Source organism: Jaculus jaculus, chromosome 4 (assembly GCF_020740685.1).
Source record: "Jaculus jaculus isolate mJacJac1 chromosome 4, mJacJac1.mat.Y.cur, whole genome shotgun sequence".
In the NCBI taxonomy this organism is placed as follows: Eukaryota; Metazoa; Chordata; class Mammalia; order Rodentia; family Dipodidae; genus Jaculus; species Jaculus jaculus.
In genome coordinates, this window is record NC_059105.1 from 28984902 (window position 1) to 29000555 (window position 15654).

The 15654-nt window shown below is 36.5% G+C and overlaps 1 protein-coding gene across 7 annotated transcripts in view; it reads left to right on the forward strand.

The window, feature by feature from the left end:
• Positions 1–15315, forward strand: part of Erbb4 (erb-b2 receptor tyrosine kinase 4) — a 1092347-nt gene extending 1077032 nt beyond the window's left edge. For 4 of the 7 annotated variants that reach the window (XM_045146981.1, XM_045146986.1, XM_045146982.1 and 1 more), the window contains 3 exons: positions 3102–3149; positions 3884–4181; positions 7117–15315. In XM_045146981.1, coding sequence (XP_045002916.1) covers positions 3102–3149; positions 3884–4181; positions 7117–7568 — 798 coding nt within the window. In that variant the 3' untranslated portion in view covers positions 7569–15315. The remainder of the gene's footprint in view (positions 1–3101; positions 3150–3883; positions 4182–7116) is intronic. The other 3 variants (XM_045146983.1, XM_045146987.1, XM_004653513.2) reach the window with 1 other exon arrangement.
• Positions 15316–15654: the final 339 nt, after the last annotated feature.

A 15654-nucleotide genomic window follows, 5' to 3' on the forward strand; every position in this document is an offset into this window, starting at 1 on the left:
CTAAAGATCCACAAGGCCAGGCTTTGATAGACAGCAGAAAGTGGACCAATGCAAAAACAAAGCCTTTCAACTGAGAACACTGCTTTGTTCTGCTCAGAACTTTAAGGTCACTCAAGCCCTTTCTGGCTGGGGCAAGTATCTTAATTTTTACTCAACTAATTTACTTGCAGCTGTCATCCTTTCCAATATTAAAAGTTCAGCTCTTTGAGTGTGGGGAATTGTGGGAGAGAGGAATGAGAAGAGCTTGTTGTATACTAAAAACAGCAAAAACAAGTAAAATCTGGCTTTGCAATGATGTACAAAAAGTTATTTTCAAAGCCCATAAATTATGACATAGTGATTAACATGTAATTTAAATATATTTAAACAACAATTATATCACATTTCCAGCCCAGTTAATTGGCCTCACAGATGTTCCCTGGGAGCTGCATTGCCCTTCCAGAGGGAAATGAATGAGGTACTTTTATCATGGAAACCAGATAAAACACCAAACTTAAAAAAAAAAAAAAGGAAAAGGAAACAGAAACAAAAAGCAGCCACAGCCAGTTACCCTAAAACAATGAATGCTAAAGGATTCTGCTTCTTCTTTTTCTTTTTTTTTTTTTTTTTTCATTTTACTGCTGAAAACAGAGGAAAGCATGAAGACACTATTACTGTGATGGTATTTGGCAGCATGTCCAGAGATGGACTTGGCAGCTTGCTGACTGAAAGATTTGTCAAAGCAGGGGCTGTGGATGCATTCTAATAGGCAGAGCCTGCTTCATGTCTTGGAATAGGCTAGCTTTCAAAAGATCCAGTAATTTTCAATGCATGGCTTTCACACGTGAAGGCATGCTAGCCCAAATAATGAAGATAGATAAGGAACCATTCCCTGATCAAGTATGGCTTGTGAGTTGTCCCTTTGATTACCTACCTCTCAAGGCTTGCAAAATGCAAAACACTCAAGCAATGCCAGTTTTAACTGCTGCTCAAATTGTATTGTCCAGGGCTGAGAAGATAGCTCAGCAGTTAAAGGCACTTGCTTGCAAAGCCCAATTGCCTAGTTTCATTTCCAAAGTCCCCATGTAAAGCTATATGTACAAAGGAGCACATAAGTCTGGAGTTTATAGTAGCAGGAGGCTCTGGTACACACACATACTTTCTCTCTTTCTGTGTAAGCCTCTTTTCTCTCTGTCTCTCTCTCTCTGTCTCTCTAATAGATAAAATAATAATATAATAATAAATAAAATAAAAAATATTTTAAAATCTTGTATTGCCCAGTACAGGCATTTCATTTTTCTTTTGTTTTTCTTTGAGAAAAAAAGGTAAAGGAACACATAATTTCTAATGTTTTGGAATGTCTTGCTTTCCAATATATAATCATAGACTTGGAATTCACTCCAGTTCCTCCCACTTTTGCTTTTGTCTTCTTCAATAATCTCCTGTAATATCAGATAGTTCAGTTCCAAAGGAACACATGTGTTCTAGTATGCCATGGTATTTCCAACATGTATAGCAATGGCCACTGATGCTTTTGTTTAGATTGAGTAAATGTTGCCATTAGGCAAGGCTTAATGATAAGGTAAAGTTGGGGTTTGTGCTACGAACTTTCTCCAGGTAGTTCTCATATGTTGTTTTGTACAATTCTCTATTTTACAAGTTAGCGAACTATATGAAAAATCCCTTTCTCAAATTTTATGGGCAAATGTATATGGCTTTGTGCCTTTCTAATAGAATTTAAAATCGGCATATGTTTAAGAAGATGAGAGAACAGATAAATAATGAAAATGTCTTTTAGAAGAGTAGCTGTGACATCATGATTGTTTGACATTAAAAATTTAGTTCTGGGACTGGAGAGATGGCTCAGCCTCTAAGGTGCTTGTCTGTGAAGCCTAAGGACCCAGGTTCAATTACTCAGTACGTATGTAAGCCAGATGCACACGGTGGTCCATGCAGTGGCTAGAGGCCCTAGCACTCCCATTCTGTTTCATTATCTGTCTCTCTCTCTCTCTCTCCAATAAATAAATAAGTAAATATATTAAAACAGTTTCACTGATTCATTTATTTAAATATTAAATATACTCTGCCTTGTATAATATTACAGAGTGTATAAAGTTATTTATATGTAAATTGTATGTTTGAATATCTTCATTATTTTATTCCTAACAATAGAGTCAAAGGATGGAACTGAAGAGCTATAATATTTCATGACTGACCAAATTTATATCACTTATAATTAGAACTAGATCCCATAGTTCCAGCAGGACAAGATAAGTTTTGTAAAGAACAATACCAGCCCACTCCAATGTATTACACATTAAATATGTCTCTAGATACAGCATAACTGTCTGTTAACTGATGAACTGACAAAGTAGACCCAATGGTATACACATAGCCACAAGAAGGGGTGATATCCTGTAATGTGAAAAACTATGGATGGAACCAAAGATGGTTCTTACATTAAGAGGAGTCATCCAGTCACAGAAAGACAAATACCACATATTCTAACTTCCACATAGAATTAGTAAAGGAAATTGGTACTTATTTTCTATGCTATCATAACTGTTAGGTTAATTTCATGATAACCTCACTCTAAGGGGTTAGAATTTGCCTTCTAATTAGTCCAGCAGACAAAGTTTGTTATATGGAATTACATTATTCAGTTGCTATTGATTTACTGTAATCATTTTCCATGGGACTATGGTCTTTTTATATTATTTTATGAAACTCTAAAGTTATAGGATCATTAACCTGGATAATATTGAGCTGTTTCTTGTAGACCATGTAGCTGTCTTGAAGGATTAATTTACTGACTTTTCTTCACTTAAAGTGAGAATACAGAGTGAAAACATCACAAAGTCAACTACTACTGCCCGCATAACTCATCAACCCCATTGAACATAAAAGTGGAAAACCTCTTGGAACATAACAAGTTCATAATAATAATAATAATAAGTAAAATACATATTTGTATTTACTTTCATACTAAAACAGACTTGTGCTCGTTTCCCCCTTTGGCTCATACAACTCCTATATCTTTCCTTTCTTGTCTTTTTTTTAATTTTTTTTTCATTCATGTTGCCTCTTATTGTATCCATCATTCCATTTTTCTTTCCTATTAGAGTGAAATTGGACACAGCCCTCCTCCTGCCTACACCCCCATGTTGGGAGTAAGTATTTCATGCTAGAGCTGCTTCTAGGGTTTGTGCACTGTGCTTACCATGCTTCTTCTCTCTCCATAATTTCCTCCTTTCACACTGCCGTCAATGAGTCACAAAGTTGCTGTAGATTCTGCAGCCACCTGTAGAAATACTGCTTATCTCAGGAGGACATTACAAGCTGAGAGACTGTGCATCAACACTAGCTTTCATTTTTGTCTGAAGGGTTTACCTGGGCTCACGAGTTATGCCTCTAGGTGAAGAAGCCACCTTCACTCTCACCACCGTAGGTTACGTGCTGAAACATCAAATCCAGTGATGGTCTTCTGATTATTTAAAAGAAGCTCCAACTCATATGACAGAACACAATAATAGAATCACCATCCAGAAGGCACTTCTGCTTCTAACATTGTGAACATTTGCTTTTGGTTTTATAGAAAGAAAAAAAAAAAAAAAAAAACAGGCACTTGTGAGGAAGGGGCATATAATATTTGAATAGATTGTTTTCTAGCTAGTAGATAGTTTTAGTACATATATGCCTGAATTATTGTTTACATGGCTTATCTGTTAAGGAAAGTTAGAATTTTTAATATTTCTAATGCTTAATTCAAATTCATTAGACAGTAGTAAAATAAAAAAAAATTATGATATGAAAGACAAATTTTGGTATCTGATGGTCAGTGGAATTCATTATTTTGCAACTTTTCCTAAGATCTTCTCTCCAAATGTGTTTCTGCTCTGCACAGAACCAGTTTGTCTACAGAGATGGGGGCTTTGCTGCAGAACCAGGAATGCCTGTGCCCTACAGAACCACGACCAGCACCATCCCTGAAGCGCCAGTGGCCCAAGGTGCTACGGCTGAGATCTTTGAGGACACCTGCTGTAACGGCACCTTACGCAAACCAGCGGCACCCCATGCCCAAGAAGACAGTAGCACCCAGAGGTACAGTGCTGACCCCACAGTGTTTGCCCCAGAGCGAAGCCCACGAGGAGAACTGGATGAAGAAGGTTACATGACTCCCATGCGAGACAAACCCAAACAAGGTACAAACTGAATAATTCAGAACTCGTGTCTCTAATGTTCGTTTCCAGAAAACTAAGCAGAATAGAAATTGCTAGACAGGTGAACTCTATAACATTTGAGATCCAGCACTACGATCTGTTTTCTGAATCAGTGGCATCCAGTTACTAGTTGCTATTTAGAACTATGTGAGAATCCCCCCGAACTGGTATCTGGAGCTTTATCAAAATCCTCAGGTGATCTGTATGCACAATGATATTTGAGAATTGTGTTGCTGGCAAAGACTTACAGGTTTGTACATTACCCATGAAAGATTCGGTAAGTGTGTTAAAATGACATCATTTACATAACCCGCTTCAGGGTTGGAGGTGAGGTTCTGTCATATAGCGCTTTCCTACTGGCATGCACAAGAACTCACACACACAAAAATACATCGCTGAGTTGTTATAAGAACTTATGACTTTTGATGTGCTCCTCTGCAAAAATGAAGTTTAACCCTGCATCTATTTACATATACCATAAAGTAAGTCTGTGATTTTTCCGAAGCTCAGCAATGACCATACAAGCTATTCACTGAAATGTTAAGCACCAAAATCAAATACTATTCATTTTTTAAGAAAGCCTCTTTCTTTCTGTGCTAACACCGTCGTCACAAAATGTAGATGAATGATTGTTAGTAGGAAGGGATCATCGTGTCCATGTCTCCCTGAGTCTTCAGCATAAAGAGTGAGCTGTATTTTTAAAATATTTTATTTTTATTTATTTACTTATTTATTTGACAGAGAAAGAGGCAGAGAGAGAGAGAATAGGCACTCCAGGGACTCCAGCCACTGCAATGGAACTCCAAATGCAGGTGCCGCTCCCTTGTGCATGTGGCTAACATGGGTGCTGGGAAATCGAACCTGGGTCCTTTGGCTTTGTAGGGAAATGCCTTAACTGCTTGCTAAGCCAATCCTCCAGCCTGAGGGAGCTATATTTTAAGAACATATGAGGACCTCTTATGTCCTTTTTATATAGCTGTGCTCGCTTTCATAAAACACAATTTAGAGATCACTGAGTACAGGATATAAATAACATGATATAATGTAATAGAAAGTTTGATAATGCTGTCAGCCCAGAATAGATAAAAAATGTGAGGAATTGACAGCTTTCCTGAAAACAGATGCACTTCAGGAAAGATTGTCACCTTAATGAAGCAGTTACTCCTCATTATATGACTGCACAGTAATACAAGTTTGTAGACAGACTGTCCTAAGGAAATCTCAGGTAAGGTGTCTAAGAGAAAATATGCCTGTCTACATACAACTGCCATAGCATATTCTCAGATTTTCTTCCCGATTTCTGAGGTCCACATTGTCATAGGAGGTCCTTCAAATCTAGTCCTAAGAGAATGTAGAACTCAGTATTCCTTTTCCTCCACTTAAAACTAAGAAATTTCAGTAATCTCATAAGAAACATCAAATTTTGCCTCTCAATTCTTTCACAATTTTGTTTTTCAAATTAAAACCTGTTAGGAGCTGACAAGTTTACCTCATTTCTAAGGCAGCAATAAACATAAATAGTATAGTAGAACAGAATATCATGTAACAGGAAGTGGAAGACCTGAATTCTAGCATGAAGCCAGAATAACAAGGCTTTCATTCTTTCGTTTTCACAAGATTATTGTGAAGATGAAATAATAGTGTGTCACAAATTGCTGAACTGTGAGGCTGGAGGGATGGCTTAGCCGTTAGAGCACTGGCCTGCAAACTCTAAGGACCTGTGTTCAGTTCTCCAGTACCCACATAAGCCCGATGCACTAGGTGACACATATGCCTGAAGTTTGTTTGCAGTGGCTGGAGGACCTGGTTTGTCCATTCTTTCTCTATCTGCCTCTTCTCCTTTCCTTCTCCCTCCCTCTCTCACAAATTAATACAATATTTTTAAAAATCACTGAACTGGAGTCATGTTCATAATGCTGATATATTCATGACTGCCTTTTAGTTTATACAAGCAATGCTAATATGAATTATGTCCAATATGTCTACATTCAAAGAAAAGTGCCTGCCTGATGGGATTTCTTTCTCAACATGTTAAACCAGGAAGAGTGGAAAGTTTGTTTCTGTTTCGGAATGGTGTCATAGTAAATACTAAAATAGTAGCAGCAGAGGTTTTCAGCATATAGTAAATATACAAGACAGAAGATTAATTCTTTCCCAAACTGATTCATTAGATTGAACCATTCAAAATAGATACTGATTAACTATCTCCAATATATCAACTACAGCTGGAAACTAGAAATGTGTCCAGTGTATGACTAATTAATTCTACATCAGTGGAAATTTGTTGTGAACCACATATAAAACAGCAAGCACCTCAGCACGAGACATGTAAGATGCGTATGATTTGTTTTAATCATTGAATTTTTTTTCCCCCTTACATGCTTCCTTCTGGGTGTAAAACACTATCCCTCGATCAAATTCCTTCTACCTGTACAGGTGCTCACAGAACACTGCACAGGTTAACACCACTGCTTCTCCACTGCACTCCTTCCTCTAAACATGATGTCACTCTACTCTTTAGGACAATCCAGATTTCAGAGCATGTCAGTGGTATTTAGAGTACATAGTATTTCTTTAGAAGACAAAACTATCTACACATCTGGTACCTCATGTAGGTAAGGCGAATGCATTTAGAAATGCAGAAGCATCTACAGGAGAGAAATTGATGTTGGCCTTGCCAGCGACTTTTTTAAAATTTTTTTGTCATTAACTTATTTATTTGGCTAAGTCACTCTTTTCTTCCCCATGCTTGTCATGATTTATGGTTTTCTTTGGATTCTATTTACAACAGATCTAGGTTTGGCTCTTGCGAATTGGCTAACCATGGCCTTGTACCTTGGTCTTTGAACATTTTTTATTATTATTATTATTATTGTTCTTTAAAATAGATGGTGCATATGTTTGTGTTTTCCTTCAGAATACCTGAATCCTGTGGAAGAGAACCCCTTCGTGTCTCGGAGGAAAAACGGAGACCTGCAAGCTTTGGATAACCCCGAATACCACAGCGCTCCGGGCGGTGCGCCCAAGGCGGAGGAAGCGCTTGTGCGGGAGCCTCTGTACCTGAACACCTTCGCCCGCGCCCTGGGGCGCGCCGACTGCCTGCAGAGCAGCGGGCTGCCCGGGCCCGGGCCCGACAAGGCCAAGAGAGCGTTCGACAACCCTGACTACTGGAACCACAGCCTGCCACCCCGCAGCACCCTCCAGCACCCAGACTACCTGCAGGATTACAGCACAAAATACTTTTATAAGCAGAACGGACGCGTCCGGCCGATTGTGGCGGAGAATCCCGAATACCTCTCCGAATTCTCGCTGAAGCCCGGCGCCGCGCTGCCCCCGCCCCCCTACAGACACCGGAACACCGTGGTGTGAGCCCCGCGGGCCCGGGCAGGGACCCGCCCGCTCCCCCGCCCTCCCCCGCCCTTTCTCCGGTGGTCTTCCTTCCTTCTGCCCCCAAGGCCAGTAGCGTTGACACTTCCCAAAGGAAGGCATAGAAATGCAATGACAGTTAAGTGTTCATCTAACTTGAATTTTAGAAGGAAGGACTACTGGAGAAAGATAGGAGGACCCACACTGTTCCTTCATTTCTGCACCTGGGTTGGAAAAGAGAGTGTCTGTCCGACAGAGCTAGAGAAGGACCAGAAAATATGAGGCCACGCTGCCTGCTGTCGAACCGTTCTCAACTTCCTTACCTTTTTTTTTTTTTTTTCTTTCCTGCTCTTACTTCTTCCTCCCCACACCCAGTACCTTTTCTTTTCTTACTTTTGTGTTCTCTCTTCTTTTCTCTTTCTCTTTCTTTCTTTCTTTCATTAATACAGGTGGCTCTGTCCCCTTCTGCAATAATTAACATATGCCTATTCAGTATCTAGAAACCAAAACAGAGCTTCCATTCAAATCAAAGGATTACCATTTAGTAGTAACTGAGATTGAGAATTCAATTTCTTTCTCCAACAGTTTCTGTCCTGAAAATGAAGAATGGCCAACTCAGCCATTATAGTTTTTATAGGTCATAATTATAATAGTAATTATAACTAGAAATTAAGTTTAGAAAGCATTTTTGATTTTTGCTTATATTCATCTTGATTTATTTTGGCTGGCTCCTTTATAATAGTCGTTCCCCTATTTAGCCTATAGTTTTTAATTGCAAAGATGTCTGCATGAGAGCTTCTTAAAAACTTCTTTACATTATTTAAATGAAAATGTATTGGCATGATGAAAGGGCCACTGTTTTAAATCATACAGTCCTTAAAACTAGAATGGGAGACCAAGATATGAATCAAATAGCATCAAATCTAGATTTCACTTTCCACAGTATTGACTTAGGTTCCCTCAATTATTTATACTTAACATGTTCTTCTTCATAAATGACAGTCTTTGATAGGCGGTTGGTAATCCTAAGAGTAGAAGAGTAAATGGGAAACACTTCTGAGTGGTTTAAGGAAACTACTGATACTTTCAGAGGTGGTCCAATGAGGGAATTCTTGAGGTGGAAGAAACACACTGGATTGCGTATGTCTACTTGGCAGATGCTCAGAAATGTAGTTTGCACTTAAGCTTTGATTTTATTTGTTCTCTTTATGGACTCCGTTTGGATTTTGAATGAAGCAATATGGAAGCAACCAGCAAGTTAACTAACTTAAGTATTTTTAAAAATCTAAGACAAAGACAGACTATGGAAATGCCAAACCAAGCCAGTTAGGACTTTGGAACAGTTTCCAGGGATTATGATGAGAGAGCCAGCGCATTACCTTCATATGAGGAGACACTTGCTCCCTAAGGAAGTCTGTTCAGTTTGTCTACTCTGTGTGGAGGTACACACTTGGAGGATTGTGTGGAATCCCATGGAATTTCTAGTATGAAACTCTATATTGAGTAAAAGTAACTCTTTGCACATAAGTTGGTATAATTAAAAGAAAAAAAAAAGAAAAAAAACATGCTAAGATTATGGATGGATCCATCCTTTATTCAAAAGTTACAAATAAACATGAAAAGTCTTCTCATTCAATTATTTTATTGTACAATACATGAATCTTTTAATAACATATGTAGTGACTCTTCACGTATTATAATAGTTGTAGAGATGCCTCTACTGTATTTTATGTTAAGAACGCCTTTGGAGTCAAGATGAGTCATATGGACAAATGAAAGAATTGAATCTCAGAATATTAGGAAATTAGTAAAACCAGATGTGCATCTCCCTTTTCTACAAAATACTGTCCCATAATTTATATTTTAAAAAGTAGTTCCTCTTTTGTGTTATTTTTGTCTAAATGACAAAACTGGGCTCAATAACATCAAATAATTAAATTAGACTAAAAATCTCTTATTGGAAAAAGAGAAATACATAGTGAAAATCTAAAGAAATCTATATTTTTATCTGCTTTGTAAAAGTAAATCCACCTATCCAAGCCTGGATTTATTCAATTAAGGCCTACTAAAAGTGTGTGTGAATACTAATAAACAGAATATCAATCCCGGCTTAAAACTTGAATAGTTTAAGGAGAATTGTTTGGAAAGACAATGTAACTTCCATGAGCCCAAGGTATTAGATGACATGAATTAGTTTGTAACTTTATAGAACAGTTTTTGTAGTGAAATATGTTCTGTGAACTCAGTTAAGCATGAGTTAAAATACTTCGGGTTACTGAAGTTAACAAGTATATCATTTCAATCTTCTTATACAAACACAAAGGACATCATGTCACTAGCAAGTAGGCTTACCTGGAGTCCCTATTCACCAGGAGGTCAGCAGTGGGTAATGCTCTTTGTCAGAATCTTTGGAAGTGCCATGGTTGTTCTCTTCTTAAGCTGAGAGACGAGAGGCGAGCTGAAAGGATGAGAAACAGAAGTGAGGACATATGAGGTCCTATTGAATGATGCTCAGGGGTAATGTCACAGAATGTTTAGAGTCTCAACCTGTAATCTAAGTCTCTCTGACACATGATTAGAAAAAAAAAAAAAATCCTCATGTCAGTACCTATGAGAGGTGAAACAAGTCTGTCTAGTAGAATGGGTATTTAATCATAAGTAACAGCACCTTTTAAGCTCTATAAATTGACTTTTCATTTGAAATATTCATGCGACTTATACAAAATTATTTAATTTATAAAAGACAACTTTTTAACTTATAAATTATTAGAAACATATTTAGTGAATGTAGTTATTTTCTTCCCCCAAACACAGGAATTATAGGTCAAGTAATCTCCTTTTAACACATAGAGATTGATAGAAATATAATTCAAAATGACCCCACATGCCATTTTATCATTTGATTTTTTCCATGATTTCAATAATGTGCCCTAAAATTCTGTTGTTCTGGAGTTTCTTTTTAATATTAACTTGCCTTTCAATGAAAATGTATTTGCATGTATGAGAGGAACAAAAGAAAAAAGTTTTATTTATGCAAAATCTTTAACTCAGTAAACTGAAATTTGAAATGTCACTTGAAGCTTATAAATTAATATAAAGCATCAGATTCCAGAGGCCAGATGTGTCAACAGAAATATGCAGAGTCAATTTTGTAAGCCTGAGAAAAATTAATATTAAAATTAAGCTGACTATATTTTTAAATCACCAAATTTTAACAATAATACTCATTTTGGTGAATCATAATTTCAAGCCTGAAAATACATCTTAGTAAAACAACTGCTTAAAGAAGCTGTGCTTAAGTGGAAGAGAAAAGATATCCTTTAAACCAAGATAAGTCCGTTACCACAAGATCCTGTATCATAAGGAGATATTGAGATTGCCAAGCAGATCTTAGTTTTCTGTATAATATTTGTAGTACAAGAGAAGATAAGGCTCTCTCTCTGCAATCATTCTTGAAAACAATGTAAGTTGCATTAAACCACAGAAACTAAATAAAAGGCTCCCTTCATAGTTCAGGAAGAATGATCAAATAGGTGAAACTGCGGGGAAGAGAGGAGAGCCTGGGAAGTGTTTTACAGTATGTGCCAATGCCTTCTAAAAATGGTGTCTCCCCAGTGCTGAGGAAAGGTGAAGAGAGGCTGGTGAGGACCTGCTGCTACATGAAAGATAATCAGTGTGGTCCTGAAGTGTAAAAACTGAAAAGAAAAAGCAAGTCAATAAAACTCTTGAGGTCTGACAGGGAATAGTGTAAATACAAGATTTTTTTTAGAAGTGTCTAACTTTTATTTAAAAACTTAAATTATCCATTTGTAATTGCTGATTCTTTAACTAGTATATGTAGTTCATAAGGGAATAGAAAAGGTGGTATTGAAAGCATGTATGTAACTGGACAGACTGTTGATAATGACATAAGATGTAGATTTAGTTAGGTTATCAACTGTTAAAAGATTTTATTATTAAATAAATCAAACTAGAAAATTAACCATGACACATAACAAAATAAGATTCAGGGTGGATTTTTGCATAGTAAAAAAACTTATTTGTTATTTAAAGTTGATATTTTGTTGAGTTTAGTTGAAAGTACTCATATATGGTTCAAACAGGGGGAAAATCTTGTTTCAAAGTGCTGCAATTAATTTTTTTCTCATTTTCTTATTTCTTTATCACATTTTAAATATATTAATGTAAAAAGAATCTTATGTTTTTAGTTTATTTGAAAATACCTCTTTGAAGTGTTTAATAGGCAAATAAATTACACATAAATTTCAGAACCCTTCAAAATGAAGTAAAGTAAATGAAAATGGTCCATTACGTTATGCAGAGACAAAAATGAGTGATGCCAATTAAAAAGCAAATAAAATATATTTAGTTTTCAAATTACCTTTGCCTTCCCATATTATCTCCTTGCCTACAAACCAAGAAGTTTGCTAACATTTTTCTGATAAATAGATGCTAAACCAATAATTATAAAATTATTATTATTTTCCCATTATATTGGACTCTAGGGGTTTTTTGTTTTGTTTTGTTTTGTTTTGTTTTGTTTTGTTGACTGATGATCTGTTATGGGGCAAATGAGAAATCTGAATGCATAGGCTTCCAGTATTTAGAAGGTCAGACAAGTCAAGTTCTACTGCACATGAGCAGAAAGTCCTGACATGCGGCTCTGCGCTTGAAGGACAGCTTTTCACTCTGTGGACACATGAAGCAGACCATTATCTCCTGCCTGTCACTTGGTTAAGAACAATGACATATATGAATGTGGATAAGGTATAATTTTAAAAGACCATTGCCAACAGAGAGGTTTGTTCTTGCTGATATTGAAATGAAGTCAGCCAGCTTTGATACTTTGGTGTAGAATCTGCATTTGCAAATATAAAATTACTGTAGGTATTGTATCAAACTAGGAGCCCTTGTGTTTGTGTATGTGTGAATCCCTTTTAACAAGATGGGTTCTTGGGTCCCATCATTTAAAGGAAGCTCTCTAAAATAGGAGTAATTTCAGACATCTGTTCAAGTCTCACTGATTTTTTTTTTTTTAAGAGGGCAAAATTGTAGGATGTGTCACATTTGCAGACACCTGCCTCATTTCATTCCTAACCAGGTAATGGCTTAGGCAGAAGAAAAGCTTCTAGCATCACATGGTGGAAAGACTATAAGCCTGATTTCAAAGGTATATTTGCATGTGGCTTCTGGAATCATATTTTGTGAGAGTTAGCTTAGAAAGTCAGCAATTACCTTATTAAGAGACAGAGAACTTTATTTCTCTGTGAACTTTGAAGGTAAACAGCATCCTTACTTCCCACCCCATCTCCACTGGCACAGTGATAAATACATAATTATATATATATAAAACATATTTTAATTCACCACTAATTCAAAGCTATTCTGAAGCTTGTCTCTCTCTTAAGCCATAGTGGATCTCTAAGGACCCACATTCTGCTCTGTGAAATACTTAGCCTTTGCTCTCAAATGCCTGAGTTTTCCATTAAACCCCACTACTTTGAACAGTATTTAATTTCTCAATTCAATTACTGCACAGAAAATATTTAGTATAAAAATAGTTTTTTTTTCCCATAAACATTGATTCTCTTACAATGGCCTTCTCTGTAGGAATCTGAGATGAGGTAGCCCTGTGATGATTCTTGAAATTCATACTATGTGCATACACTCTCCTAGATCTTAGAGTTAATCTTCCATAAAATCTGTATATATAGTTTTATATATATATAACTAAGTTATTTTTGACAACACACTAACTTATTTACTTTATTCATCTTACTTTATTTTTGATTTCAAATATTTTACAGCTGCTAGAACTTTTTCTTCCAAATGAGAAGTTTAGTTATCACAAATATCAAAGCTATCCACCTTTGAGAACCACCTCTGACTTTTTCACCCAGTTAACAAATTCATCATGAGTAAATTTTCCCTGTAATGAAAATTGACATTGTCTAGTAGAACCCCATGCTTTGTCTACTTTTGCTCTCTAAAGGCATTTATCTTGTAATGCTCTACTGAGTTTGCTCCATGTCATAAGAAGTGGTTTGATTTGTATAAATATACAAACATAAGAAAGCAAAGTTCCATATCTGTAGGCAATAGTCTAACTTGTCCGAACCACTTTGCCTTTACTGCTATTTTTATCCCTCATGTGTAGATGTCTCCCCTCTCCTCTCCAGGCCTGTATCCCTTCTGACTTAAGAAAATCACATCTGCTATATATTGACCTAAAACTGTTTTTCAAGTATCATTTCTAATTTTCTTTTCAGTTAATGGAGGGGTTACACCTTTTCCTTCAATGTAAGAGTCATTTTCCTGTATATTTCTGGATCTCTCAGGGGCTGGGAGGGGGGAGTGAGGGGACAACAACCATAGCACTCCAAGAACCCTTTTCAAATTATTCCAGTAATCAACTATGAAAGTTATTTTCTAAATGTAGATAGGTAAGCTGTTCTTTTAAAGTAAGGTACTTTGAAATATGTAGCATAAACTGGTACTGCTGTTAAATGGGTCGACTCTTAAACTGAGCAGCTGTGAGGGGCAGCTAACTTTGAATGCACACAGCGCTGTCTGGTGTGTCTCCATCTCGTGTTGTGAGAACCAGGGCTGCATCGTTGCATGCTGTGACTGCATTGTCACCTGCTTTGACCATTGATCATCTCTTTCCTGAGCTTCGTTCTAACAAGAGAAAATGAAAATGAAATAAGCATTTTAAGAAAATTCACAGCACAAAAATAAGTAGACAAATAAATAAAAATAGGTCACAGTAAATATTTCATCGTTCATCTCATGCACACATAAAAGTCTTTGACTATGATCATCTTGGGTGAGAAAGGAAGAACCTTCCTCGAAAAGGCAGAGTTGTGTTCATTTCCTTATTTTCTTTACTTGTGAACAGAAAACAAGCCCCCTCTCCTGTGAAGATTCTTCAAAGGACAGGGGTGTGGAAATAACTTGCTGGTAAGCCATCTATGTTTCTTTTAAGCCCAACATTCAAAGTTAGCTGCCTTTTTGAAATAAATAAACAAACAAAAAATACTACTGTATGTTTGAAAATGTGAATAGTATTTTTATAGCTTGTTAAAGACATGGCTAGCTGCATTTGTAAATAAGGATAATGTTACTTTGATTTCATTTTGTGAGCATCTTTATTTGGAACATAATTGTCTTTAGAGTTGATTTGTATATAAGTAATTGGCTTGTGATGGTTTCTTTTTTAGTTGGAAGTTTTCATTTTGACATTACTTGTGATTCTGTGTTCAGCACTGTTGTAATGTGTCCAACCTCTGCACTCGCTTACACAATAGGATATGCCAATTGTGTGTGGTGTAATGTTATTTTTTATTTTTTTCTATTTTATCTATGAAGGATTATGCACTTAACACATACTAACTTTTTTAATGTTAAGTATATTTTTAGTATAATTTTCCTTGTTCTCTCTTCTCCAACCCCTTCACCCTATTCTCCTTCCTTCCCCCAGTTTCTGTTGTTATTTGAGAATGAGGGAGAAACTGTATTTTAAATTTATGTAATTAGGCTTTTCAGTTAGTTCTCAAGGATCCTCTTTTGGCTCTTGGGAAAGAATTGTACCTGTACAAGGCAATTATAGAACGCGGACTGCTTTGCCTCATTCCGTACTGATCATCCCAGCTGAACAATTTGAAAACTGTTCTGCCTTTTTGTTACATGAATCTGTCAGAAATATATTTTTAATTTAATATAAATGAAATTCAATAAAATATGAAACAAATGTTCTCCTCTGTGCCAGAAATTTTTCATAAGAAACCCAACTGGGAAAGAGAAAAAGGGTTGTTCTGGATTTAATAACCTGAAGATGTGGAAATGGGTTTATTTTTTGTCCATATTTATGAATCTCATTAACTATTCCTCAGAAGCCTTTGGCTGTTTGGACTGTGCTACACTCCATATGTTTTCTTCATCCCCAGTGTATGCCTGTTGATCCAGACTGACCCATCTGAACAGACTCTGCTTCATTAGCTATGGGTCTTTCCTCCACCCTCTTTGGGATTAAAAGAAATATAAAGCATTTTTCAGGTTGAATCCAAAGATTTTTTTTTTTCTCCTGTGG